General features: G+C 37.9%; 1 protein-coding gene across 1 annotated transcript; it reads left to right on the top strand.

The window, feature by feature from the left end:
• Positions 1 to 880: 880 nt before the first annotated feature.
• Positions 881 to 12,448, top strand: LOC133117106 (keratin, type I cytoskeletal 19-like). The gene is made up of 8 exons (XM_061227238.1): positions 881 to 1,432; positions 2,576 to 2,658; positions 2,997 to 3,153; positions 3,428 to 3,589; positions 3,806 to 3,931; positions 9,929 to 10,149; positions 10,546 to 10,559; positions 10,693 to 12,448. Exons 1-8 carry the CDS (start codon positions 995 to 997, stop codon positions 10,728 to 10,730), a joined length of 1,239 nt encoding a protein of 412 aa, XP_061083222.1. The 5' UTR covers positions 881 to 994; the 3' UTR covers positions 10,731 to 12,448.
• The last annotated feature ends 1,548 nt before the right edge of the window (positions 12,449 to 13,996 follow it).

Genomic DNA, 13,996 nt, shown 5'->3' with positions numbered 1-13,996 from the left:
TGTCTGCTGGCACCTTCACGAGTGAGTGACCTTTCGGTTCCACTTCCGGTAAGCCCTCCACGGACCCATACCCGCACGCACCCAGTGGCACCCCTAACGGTGCCATTAATTATAATTTTGGGGATCCTGTGGGTTTTTGTGTGGGTTGTTTTTACTGCGTTTTTAGGATTGTAATTAATAAACTCTGTTTTGTTATTGAATCCACGTCTCTGCTTGTTAATTTAGTTGAACACACCTATGTGGGGATTGATCACCAATCATCGATTCTTACAAACTATTTCCTTGGGCGTAATTCCCAAGGTGGCGTAATCGAGTGGTGTTATGCCAGGTCACATTCGGTTTTGGCTGGATTTCACGTGTATGAACTTTGCTTGTTTTTTGATTACGCTCACTGGATATTCCCTGAATAAAGCCCTGATGGGACTTTATTACATCCCTTTTGTCTGAGTCGTGCATTTTAGGTCCAACCCCCCCATGCACCCGTCTCACACTGTATACTATGTAGCCTACATAATTATAGCCTACATAAGTCATTTTTTGTACAGCCTGCAAACAGTGTACGGGGGGTGTTTGAATAAGGCAGACACCTCATTGGTGGTCTGCTAGCCTGTGGTGTGTCACTGAGAAGTGTTGAAATGCAAAAGGAAAATCAAAAGAAAAAAAGCATTTGCATGCATGCCAATAGAATGTCCTCACTAAATGGAACTTGAACCCTGGCCAGTTTAAACAGAGAGTGCATTGTGCTCAGCATAGCTTTGGGTGGGGTGTGTGTGTAAGGGGATAAGAGGATAAGAAGGTGTGTGCGTACATATCTGTGTGTGTTTGTGTGTGTCAGAGAGAGAGAGGTGTTCCCCGGCAATCCTGTCCACCCAAGAGCCTGGGATATTTAAGGAAGCAGCCTTGTAACTGGATGCAAACTCCTTGAGGCTCAAGTCGAAGGCATTGATATAACAGGTTTTTGTGCTCTCAACTCCTTCACAGACAATCTATCAGGATGGCGATGAATGTGAGCAGTGTACATATGAGCAGTGGACCCACCACTTCATTCCTCAAAAGATCATCAGTCCCCAAAGCCTATAGTGTTTTTGGGGGAATGGGAGATGCTAGAACGCACATCTCTTCCACAGGTCGCAGTGTCTCCTCCAGCTATGGATCTGGCTATGGGGCTGGCTATGGGGATGGCTATGGGAGCAGCTATGGTGGGGGCTTCAACCTGAAGTCTGTGGGTTTAGACACACTCCACCTGAATGAAAAGGGCACCATGCAGAACCTCAATGAACGGCTAGCCAGCTACCTAGAAAAAGTGCGGTCTCTGGAGGCTGCCAACTCCAAACTGGAATACCAGATCCGAGAGTTTTATGAGAAGAAGGGCCCGGCCGCTTCACATGACTACAGTGCATACTGGGACACCATCAATGACCTGAAGGACAAGGTAAGGGCCTATCTAGTAAATAAATGATTGAATGTTCCAGGAATATCTTTTGACCATAATTTGAGCACAGCCTGCCTGTAATGGCTTGTCAGTACATTACAGAACAAGGGTATAAAAAAGGCCATAGGCAATGCCATTACATGTAACACTGAAACTTTCAGGAGGAGGAACCAGTGACATATTTTATTTAGGTACAATTTTATTGATAAAAGTTAGTTTAGTCCCCTCTTGTGGTATCACTTATAATACAAGAAGACATTATTTGTATTTTATATTGTATTTATTTAGGCAATGTTTGATGTTGCAGGGTATATTCACAGTGTTGGTTCTGACAGGAGAGTAAAGTAGTTAAATCTCAGTGATATCACATTGTCCATTTCTAAATTTGAGACAAAAGTAAACCATTTTCCTGATATAAGCAATTAAATATTAATGTTTCATTCAAAGATAAAGACTCACTAATTATTGGAATGATGGCATTATAATTCAAACAGGCCAAACAAAAGCAGAGTTATATATTTGATTTTTAATATCATGATTGATTTACTATCAGTGTAATATATCCAAATCTCTTCATGGGATCTTAAAATAAATTTGAGAAATGTAGTTGCAGCATTGAAACCAAGTATGCATTCATTATATATACACTCACCTAGCACTTTATTAGGAACATTTTTACTTTATTACACCTACTGATTCATGCGATTATCTAATCAGCCAATTGTGTGGCAGCAATGCAATGAATATAATCATGTAGATATGGGTCAGGAGCTTCAGTTAATGTTCACATCAACCATCAGAATGGGGAAAAAATGTGATCCAAGTGACTTTGACCGTGGAATAATTGTTGGTGGCAGACAGGGTGGTTTGAGTATCTCAGAAACTGCTGATCTCCTGGGATTTTCACACAGAGTTAGCAAAGAAAAAAGAAATGCACTGTTAATGAGAGACATCAGTGGACTGGTCAAAGCTGACAGGAAGGTGACAGTAATGCAACACACAGCGCATCATAACTCTAAGTGGATAGGCAACAGCAGTAGAAGTCTAAAAAATAAGTCTATTAAACACCTAATAAAGTGCTCGGTGAGTGTATGTGCACAACAAAAACATACAATTACAAAAATTTAGCTTTTTTCCCTCCAGATTAATGCTGCCACTATCAACAATACCAATGTCCTGCTTCAGATTGACAACTCTAAACTGGCTGCAGATGACTTCAGGACCAAGTAAGTCCACAACCTCCTCATTTCTGCTCATTTTTATGATTAAATATGTTTATTACTATGTTTAACAACACTAGGAGACAACACAGGCAAATAATACATGAATGAGAGTTTGTACTAGTCTTATGTCTACATGAAGGATATTCACCTTTAATTTTTAATTTAGTCTGGGGGATAGCCAACAGCTTGGTAATTATTCAGTAATTGCCAAGAGACAGCATTGCCACATGTGCTTTTAGTTCACTGGATGGTAGATAATACAAACAAGCTGCAAATCTGGCTGGATGGTTGCAGATAGTGCTGTTCCCCTCTTACACCTGTGTTCTCTTCTGAACAATCAGGTATGAGCATGAGCTGATGATGCGCCAGTCAGTGGAGGCTGACACTGCCAACCTTCGTCGCCTGCTCGATCAGACCACACTGACTAAGGCAGACCTGGAGATGCAGATTGAGGGGCTGCAAGATGAGCTTGCTTTCTTGAAGAAGAACCACGTGGAGGTGGGTGTTATAGGCTTACAAGTTTTGTGCCATGAGATTGGCAGACATTGGCTTTTCTCCTTAACAGCTATTATTTCTACCATGTTGATTTTTACCCATAAAGTATTAGCTACTGGAAAATAGTGCCTCATAGGTTACCTCTACATTTGGTAATTCCTTTGAAATAATTAAATTGTGTATTATTAACTTTGTATTATCATTTAAATTCTCAAACTCTTCCTTCACTCCATCACCCTCTCCTTCACTCCTCTACTGTCTTGGTTTTTGGCCAAAGGACTTGTCAGCCCTGCGCTCACAGTTGACAGGAACAGTCAATGTGGAAGTGGACGCTGCACCCCAACAGGACCTTAATAGAGTTCTGGAGGAGATCCGGTCCCAATATGAAGCCATCACAGAAAAGCATCGCCGTGACCAAGAGACCTGGTTCAATGACAAGGTAATTACACTCCTCTACTGCTGTACATAGCTTTTGCAATGCTCAATAAATATTGCTCAATAAAATGTACTGCAATCTTTCAGATCTTGTCATTGGAATGGCGAAAGGCTGGCATGGATTTATACCTTCTAATAAAGATTGAGAAAATAAAATGCCAATAAATTGGATGCTTCAAAAGCTTGCCAAATTGAGACTGAGTTCTTGTGTGTTTTGCAGACGGCAGCTGTGAACAAGGAGGTTGCCATCAGCACAGAAACCATCCAGACCTCCAAGACAGAGATCACAGACCTGAGGCGTACCCAGCAGGGATTGGAGATTGAGCTACAGTCTCAGCTTAGCATGGTAAATTGTGCTGACACACACATCGTCACAAATACAAAAGGGCAAACATGGGTGCAAAAAGGCAATGTGTGAAAGGGAAGGGCTATCTGCATTCCAGTTTTAAGGAAATTACCTGATGCACATCGGCATAGACCAGCTTCAGTAACAGAAAATGCTGGATAGAGTCATCAGTCAAATGGCTGCCCATTGAAAATAGACACACTTAACATATAAGGGCAATCATGTTTGCAGCTGACTGACCAAGTTAAAACTCATAATATCAAAAACAACTTGAAAGAAAACAAAAACAATGATGGGCTGAACACTGCTTCTTGCTCCATCCAAATGTTAACTAGATTAACTAGAGATGTGCTTTTCCTAAAGAAAATACAGATGTGATTGTGATTGACTACTGCTAATGATATTCTAATATAACTGCTATTTCTCAGGTGTTTGATGGTTGGCAATTTTTAGTCAGTGGTGTCTAAGGAGTTAAGATTGCTAAATCCATATTAGGTGGTTGCTAGGGTGTATCAGGTGGTAGGGGTTGCTAGTAATTGATAATAGCCAATCAGAAAGGTTAGTCAGAGAGTAGTCACTTTTCACACAAGCCATTTAGCTCGCTATTTAACTGATGTTACTCATATTTGTATTTAATTCTTGTTAATAGCTAGCCTATAGCTAACCAGCACTAGCCTCTACTGCTAAGGCCAGTGTATTTTAGTCTGCTCTAGCCTGCCTGGAAGGAGCACAATTCTGTAACATAAGCACGCATACTCACAAATGCATTAATTAATTGCTTTAATTTTTATGAAACATCCAAAGTCTTTTGAAAGTCCAGGTGTCTTTTGGATTTAGGTGTGAACTTCCTGCCCAGAAGACAAAATAAGCCTGAAAATATAAGCAGTAGTACTGTGCAGTGGGACCCAGCTATCATGGCCAGCCCGCTGATGTATGATATTAAAATTAGTTTGCTAATTAATGTCTCCAAACGCTGGCCGACCACTTGATTAATTGTTTGACACCAAGGCTAATGTCTCGCAAACCAGCTAACCACTGTAATAGCCAATCCATACATATCTCCTCTTGTCCTCCTCCCCCTCTGTATTGATCATAGAGTGTATGAGTTCAGTGTATTGGACACATGCTTTTTAGATACAGCACTGAAATAAAAAAAACCCATGCCCAGAAGCGGCCCGAGGAGTTTTAGAATAACAAATACAAGTAGACAAGCAAGATATTGGGTAGAAGTGAACAGAGACACAGGTTGCAAGTACATCATAGTAATGACTGAGCATGTTTATTTTATAATATTTTCAAGGTGAAAATCCTGTATACAAGCACAATCACACAAATGGCAAATTTAAGAGAATGGAGGTTTTCAAAATCCCCAGTAATTTCCTAGATATTTAACCCTTTCTGCTTTACCTCCCCAGAGGGCAATTTCCACCTATTTTCTACTAATCCTATAAAAGTGTCAATATCTCAAAAACTATTTACTGCATACACCATTCAGAAATTTCAAGTACCATTCAGAAATTTGAGTCAAATTTATGTCAAGACAAAATACATGAAATTCAAAAGAAATACAAAACACCTTATGTCTTTATAGTTAAGCACCAAATATATCGGTGGACCAGCCCAAAACTACTTTATCTTTTGCACAAACTTAATATTAACTTGTGTACAAAATATGGTAAACAAATCGACATATGAGTTTTACGAAAAATGCACCCAGATGTCCTCAAGTGTTCCAAAATCTCTCCAATTACCAAACATCTGCATTTCTTTTTGTGCAGACACATGAATGATCAGAAAGGTATTTTTCTATTAAAACACATTTTTTAAATATTAAATATAAATTGACCTTCACATGTGATTTATTCACTTATATGAACTGTCCGTCACCTAAATATGACACATTATATCTTGTTGGAAAGGGTAGGAAGTGTGCCGTGTTTTACATTAGTTCACAACTGAAATGACCTAGCAATGCATTCACACAACAATTAGAAGTAGTTCAAGATGGCATTTGCTTAGGTATAGTCCTGGCAAAAACATAGTTTTCTCGAAAATGGCTGAACTGATTACGAAATAAACGTCAAAGTTAGACAGAAAACAGTCAGAGCTTCATAAGCAGGTGGGATATTTGGTTCCATAAATATGTCTGTATTGAATAATTTGCATAGCATGCGGAAGCCTGCTGTTTTATTGCCCTGCATTGCAAATAAGAACCTGATAAGACTCTAAACTGCTGTTCTCGCTAGTCTTTTTAACAATCTAGCATCACCATTTTTAGTTTTTATTACGTCACAGTTTTTTGTATGATATAAATATGAACGCAACATTAATTTGAGATGATGGTTAAGGTTTTCCAGGGAAAAAAGTCCCATAGACTTTCCTCCAATGAATGGTGGAATGTTGACCCCTGTGACATCAAATTTCTCTCTTGCATCTGCTGCCTCTCCAGCAGATGATGTCATAAGGCTCTCCATATTCTTACATTGTATCAATTACCCTGCATTATACAACTCACATCCAACCTGTTTTCAAATACACTGAGCTCCATAACTTTTGGGAAAAAATCTTTCTAAATGCATTTCTCAATTTAGCTCTGTACTCCACAATTTTAGATATGTAATTAAAAGGTATTTTTATACATTTCACCACACCACTGAAGACACGTGAGCCAGTATCTGTTACAGCCATGTGCCCCCACTACTAAGGAAGCATTTGAGCACACCTAACTAATCAAAAACACATGTAAAGGCCTTTGTCCCAAAGATTATGGTGCCCTGAAATGGGGGGCGATGTATAAACATTGCTGAACTTTCTACATGTTGAAACAACAATAATAAATGCCCTTAAATAAAAGCTGATAATGTGCACTTTATCAGCATTTGATTACTATGTCTTTGTCCAAAACATTATAGAACTCACTGTAAATTCCTTAATCTATTTTCTGATTTTTCCCCAAAAGAAATTCCATGTTCTATTCCCTATTTTCTTCCTCCAGGATATTTGAAGGTAGCATACTTGGGCCACAGTTGTATAATGAGAATGTCATGGCTAAGGTGGCTAGGTGGGTCTGACTCCATATATGCCCATGGTTAATCATCTGAGTGTTTGACTAGACATGCCTGGCGCCATTTAGACCACCAAGGCATTCAAAGGAATGTGTTGATGTGATTATATCTGTTTTATATGGTAGATACCCTTGAATTACTGTGGTGATGCCTGTGATTTTGTAAAGTAGTTGATTGCTGAGTGCCATTGTTGCTTCTAGGTTAATGGTCATGATCACCCATTTATGTATTCAAAAAGATAAAGACTTGATTTTCCAGATGACTAAAAGAAAGCACATCCCAATATCAAAACTAAGCATGTGCGAGTGAAAATGTGCTCTGAAAACACATTAACTTTTACAAACAAGCTGGTGTACTGAAGTCCGTCAAGTCTGAATAGTCCTAAGTATGTTCAGAATTGAAATTAGCTGTCAAACCTCTGGTCCCAAACCAGATATCATGGCATAAAAGTGGACAAGATGCTCAGCTAGCATTCTATGCTAAGAAATAATGTGTAATTGCATTACAAGAATGAAGTGTAATACCTTTATATTAATATCACAATATAAAGGTTTCCCTTTTCACATTTTTTATATATTACTTTTGACAACTGACTTAAATCTGAAAGTTCACTCCTAGTATCACCCCTTTTTCTGAAAACAAGCTTTAAAATTACATACCCAAAATAAAATCTTAAACCCTACAGGCATAATCTTGGTCTCTTCTGAAAGGTAACCGTTTGGGGTTTGAGATACCTGAGTACCTGTTAGAATTAATTACATTTTTCCAAACACAAGTGCTGTATGAGCAATTGAATTATTATCCGTGATGATTTGAGAATTGGCGTACTTTATTTATTGATTTATTTATTAGTAGCTGTACATCAGTAAGGAATGTGTAACATAAATGTCATACTGTTGTGTGATAGGCCAGTATTGTTAAATACTTTACCGCTTGAAATTAGACTGTGCCATAGTGCAGATCCGAATGAGGGCAGGGTTCCCATACAATGTTGTGCTTCAAAAATGTAACAAAACCAAAACGTCCTGTCATTCTGTCATATATATCCTGTAGAAGCCAACCGCTGTAAATTTAAATTACAAAAAAAATGGTCGCAATCCACCCAGCACAAATCACTGTCAATGCGGCTGCCTAGACATTTCTTGAAATTAATCACGGGGCATGGGCTTGTGATGATGAAAAGGCAGTTGATGTAAGTTTAGTTTGTGATATATAAAAAAGTAAAGGAACCGGGCACATGAGCTTAAAGGCCATTTGCACTTTAAAAGCGGAACACAATTTGATCGCAGGACCTTTTTTTACATTTAATAACGCATACCAATATTATCTGTGTTTACTGTATGTAACATTTTGTATTGTACTGTATTCTTCATTTTCATAAGTGGCGCCAGTAAATCTAGAGCTGACTGTATACTTCCTAAGAAGCTTGAGCTCAAATACACTGCCAGAGTCAATTGTAGGCTGTTCTGTAAATAGTTGGTTTGCTCTCGTTACTATATTTTGTGAGAAAAAAAGTTTCCACTTCCTGTATGTTTGAACATCTGTAACATTGTTTCTGTAACATTGTTTCAGTAATATTTTGAGTAATTCTTTTGGACAAGAAAAGGGCTACTTTTCAGGAAAAGGATTATGCCTGTTTTCAAGAATACAGTGGGCTCCAGCATTATTGGCAATCTTAATAAAAATAGAGAAAAAAGGCTGCATATAATAAACAACATGGATAAGGATCTATATTTTATGTTCAAACATATGGGAAAACTATACACTACCATTCAAAAGTTTGGGGTCAGTTTGTCTAATATTTTATTTTCTCTGTTTGTAATCAAACCATTCATATGTGATCAAGCAGACTCAGAGCTTTTATTAAAGGGTATTTATACATTTTGGTTTCACCATGTAGTAATTCCAGCTATTTTTATATGTAGTCCCCCATTTCTATGTTTGAGAGAAATTAACATTGTGTCAAATAAAGGAGTCATGTTTTGTATTTGGTTGCATATCCTTTGCTTGCCATGACTTCCTGATGTCTGAAAAGCACAGCTGCCAAAATTATTGGCACCCCTAACAATTATTGTAAATAAAATCAAACAAAGTGAAATTGGCAATACAATTATTATTTAGTTACATTTGACACACTGACTGGTTTCAAATCTTTAGACAAAGTCTAATATTTGACAAAGGGAAGCTGACTAAACACAAAACAATTATTTAATTTATTTATTTCATTCTTTCAGTTTCATCAACTAGCCAATGCTGATTAACCTAAAGTCATAAAAGTCCAAGTATTTAAAGAAATCAGAGACATGCCGTTGCTTTGATCAGCATAATTCATCATTACAAAGAACCTGCCATTTGTACTTTTTGCTGAAACAACTTTCTGAAGTTAAAATTATTGCTTGCTTAAGGCATCCTTGGGAATCACACATTGTGCTTACCAATGCACATTTGGCCTCCTTGGTTGGCATCATTTCTGAAATGGTCACTACATGCAAGCAGGTTGTCATTAGCTCTGTTGAAAATTTTACATCAAATTGAAATGGAATGACTTCCACCCATTGACTGCATAGTACTTGGTCACTGGGGAATAAGTGAAATTTTTGCTCCTTGGATAAACCTGTGATATGAACGTTTCCACAAGTGGGTACAGCAATTAATTATCCCCTAAATTGTTCACAGAGATAAAATTTCACAGATTTGCTATTTCAGTCACTCAACCATGAGAAACATAGCTTGTAGCCGACAGTGAGTCATGACTACTGGCTTCCCACAGCTTATTCACTACTGCATCAAAGGTATACAAATGATGGTGCTTAAAAAAATGAAAATAGCAGGAGTTAAAAGTGGAACGCCTTGTATTGTATTTACATACATACAGTACAATAAATAGTGAATCAGAACCTATTGTCTTAATGTACTTTTTGCTACCCCACAGAAAGCTGCTTTAGAGAAAACACTGGCAGACACAGAGGCTCACTTCAGTGCTATGCTAGCTGGCTACCAAAACCAGATCAACATATCAGAGGCAGATCTGGCACAGATGAGGGCCAGTACAGAGCAGCAGGGCCGGGAATACAAAATGCTGCTGGACATTAAGAGCCGTCTGGAGCAGGAGATTGCCACCTACCGTAGTCTCCTGGAGAAGGAGGAGAAAAGGTATCTGTAACCTACCACAATGAAAACACACCCAGACAATACTACTTATCAAGCACACACATTAGCTGGGATGTAGTGTCAATATAAGTCTATACTCATATCTGAAATAATCAAATGTGATTTATTTAGAAAATTATTTATGTAAAAATGCTGAGCACTTCAGTCAATGTCACAGTCTGTAAGACCACAAGGTCTGAGACTGCTAGTCTGGATTTCTGACATTTGTATTCAGCCACAATTATGCTCCCAGAAGCATATAGTCCCCATTGTGTATAGTTCCTACCTGCTTTTAGTTCCTATAACCTGCTGAAAAAAGCCAATATTGTCTTATATGAGAATATACAGTACCGTCTGTTGCTTCAGTTGACATTGTGACATTTTTTCTTTTACTTTTAGGACTCCAGGCACAGGTAAATAACAGCCTTATTTTCATAGCAATGATGATTATTAGAGATTGTCTTAGTACAATTCTGTATAAAAATGTTGAGACTAGGTAGTGAGATAACTGAGGAGAGTTTGAGGTCATTGTGTCTCTCCTTACAGGTGGTGGAACAACTACAACTGTTCGTTCTGTCAACTAGAGGCAAAGAAAAGATTGGACATCTCTTCTCATTCTGACAATCATATTCAGAGATAGCTGTCTGTGACCTCTGAATTCACTTATTATTGCAAATACTACAGTGCATCTCCTCTGCAAAGTCGATACAAATTGTGTGCCAACGAGAGGAAGTTTTGTAGGAGGTTTTTATTGGCCTGTGCTGTATTAACCAATTATTGATGAATATAGGAACCAAACTGTTACTAATGTGCCATTTGCCTTTCTTCCTGGCTTTAACGCCTTAACAGATGATAGAAATTGCTTGAAAAGATTTACTCACTTACTGTAGTGCAATGCTCACATTTCTGAAAATAAATGTTTCACAAATTCCAAATTGTCTGTTTTATATGAACTACATAATACATTGTCATCATTAAATTTAGTAATCAATTTGAAAGATGAATCCTGCTGCATTGCACTCACAGTAATGCATTGTTCAGATTTCTAAAAACAAGACTCCAAATTGTCTGTTTTATGTGAACTTATATAAAAATCATACATACATCATGTATCTTTCACTATGCCTGTGGTAAGGTATAATATTTTAACAAAGTGTTTTCATTTTGTCGCCAAGATAGCAGAATATTGTGAGAATTATGTATATCTACCACAGGGGAAAAGTAGAAGTCAAATAATTTGGTTGCTTAGTGACCTAGGGCACATGAATCATACTCTGAAAGCATATATGATTAAAAACTGATTCTAGATAAGTAAGCCTTTAGATCAGGATGTTGGCCTGTGGAATTGAGTAATCAACCTTGGGTTTGAGATTTTGCTGCAATACTAAGCCAACATTCTTGGGTCTCCGCCCTGCTTATATCAGTGTTACCAGGAGGCATGTACAAACACAGGGAACAGAGGGATTTTTTTATTGATGTGTACCCATTCATTAGGCTCTTGTTCCTTCAGTATGGACAAAGCGGAAGGGTGGTGGTGAGTAGTTACTATATGTGGGGGGTCCAAAGTCCGGATATGCTTAGAGATCCTTACAGATAACAAAGCACTGAAGTTTGATTTTGTTGGTATGGGAACCTCAGTGAATAGTAAAACCAAAAACACCTGAGAGCAAACCATGTCTTTGATAAACATGTTTCAGAGAAAGTGATTCTAAACTGAACCATGAATCATGGCAATTTACCCTATAATCTGTATTACTGCATTACAGCCAGTACTAATCAAGTGTATGTTGTTCTTCCCATTCCATTTAACAAATACTGTGCCTGTTAGGTTTTACAAATTTTAGGGGAGCCATCATAACTATAGCAATGACAGGATGGTCTTAGTTTTTTTCTGAATTCTGTATCATCCTGTCTTCTCATAGTTGTCTCAGTTAACTTTTGTAGCAGACACCAGTTCAGATGATCTAATATGCAGACATATCATGTAATGCCATCTGTTACTATGCAATGCAATCCTTTGACTCAAAAAGCGGTTTCCGCAGCTGCCAGCAGAAAATGTCAGTATACTTTATAAGTTATCTTTAAAAGGAAGGGGAGGACTGACTAATTTCTTTGTTTTTACAGCCAAACAAGTGTCATCCTTGTCTATTAATAATGTAACTTCCACCAGACCATAAAAAACATCTCTTCCTACATAACTGCATGTTGGGTTCATCTATAGTCAGTGATAGAGAGGCTTTTATGTGGGAGCTGTATGATGATGGAATAACCACAATTGTACCTTCTCATCTCGAATAAAGCTTTGTGCCACACTTGACAAATTCCTTTATTTGTTAACAGTGATTGAAGCAGTTTAAGTTAGACAATGCCTGTTCATCAGTAGATTTCTGAACTCCCATCAGTGTTCCCTCCCTGATGCCATGTGCTCCATCTGTCTGCCTAGCCCTTTCCGTAGTTAATATTTTTCCATGGCTGTATAATCAAAAAATATATTCTTTTTGACATTTACAGTGGTGTGCAAAAATTTGGGCGCCCCTGGTCAAAAAGCCTTTTATTGTCAGGCTTCAGAACAATGAACCCAGAGAAGTTTCAATCAAAGTTTTTATTATCTTCGGGGCGGGTGAAACAGGTGAAAGTCGATAATGGGCAAACAGGCGTGTAGAAGATAAGACCGTTTGTGAACAATAATCCATGCAGGGTTTCGGTAGCCAGGCAAACAGATGAAAGAAAATATGAAACATAGTCGTGGTCACAGGCAGAAGGTTGATACCAATAAGGCAGTCCAGACAGGCAGATAAACAGAAACAAAATCCAAAGACACAAACCAGTAATCCAAACAATAACAGCGGGTCAAACTCGAACAGAAGGTAAATCCAAAAGCCGATTGGTTGAAAACAAAACGAGTCGGTACAAAGCCAGATCAGACAGGAAAAATGCTGGCGAGAATGGCAGGAGCACATCACAATCTGGCAACGAACAGACAAAACAGACAGGTATATATAAGACAGATAACAAGGGGAAACGAGAAACAGGTGTGTACACCAATCAGGAAGTGAAACCAGGTGAAATGAATGAATGACAATTAATGAACAGAAAGACAGACTACAGAAAGCACAGAAGGTAACAAAAGGCGAAACGCTAGGGACTTCCACATAAAACAGAGACAGAGAAACACAGATCATGACATTATCAAATTAATATCTAAGCGAACAGAAGCAAACATGACCAATGGGCCAACAATTTGGTCAGGCGGGCCAGTGTTTGGCCAACTATTTCTGCCAACGTAACCAGTTTGGTACCAGGTAGCGAGCCAACATTGGACCACCGTATGTAACAGTAAACAAACATTGGCCCAACATAATCAGTTACATGGCCCAACATTGAGCCAATATACATATGTCCGACCATATATCATTTGGCCTGACATAATGTCAAAATGCTCGTCATTTTCGCTGTGAATACGATGTAACATAGTCACCTAATCACAATCAGCGGTGAATTTGTTGTATTTTCTGTAGGCTATTTCACATATTACAACTTGCATAACAGTTTTAGGCAGGTGTGAAAAAAATTCTGTAAAGTAAGAATGCCTTCAAAAATATAAATGTTCATAGTTTTTTATAAATTAACAAAATGCAAAGTGAGTGAACAGAAGAAAAATCTAAATCAAATCAATATTTGGTGTGTTGATTTGATTTAGATTTTTCTTCAATTCATTCACTTCTTCTGTTCATGCATTTTGTTAATTGATAAAAATAAACTATTAACATTTCTATTTTTGAAAGCATTTTTATTTTACGGCATTTTTTTACAACTGCCTAAAACTTTTGTACAGTACTGTAGATATCCT

This window comes from Conger conger, chromosome 2 (assembly GCF_963514075.1).
Source record: "Conger conger chromosome 2, fConCon1.1, whole genome shotgun sequence".
NCBI lineage: Eukaryota > Metazoa > Chordata > Actinopteri > Anguilliformes > Congridae > Conger > Conger conger.
This window is presented reverse-complemented; position numbering and strand designations above follow the sequence as displayed.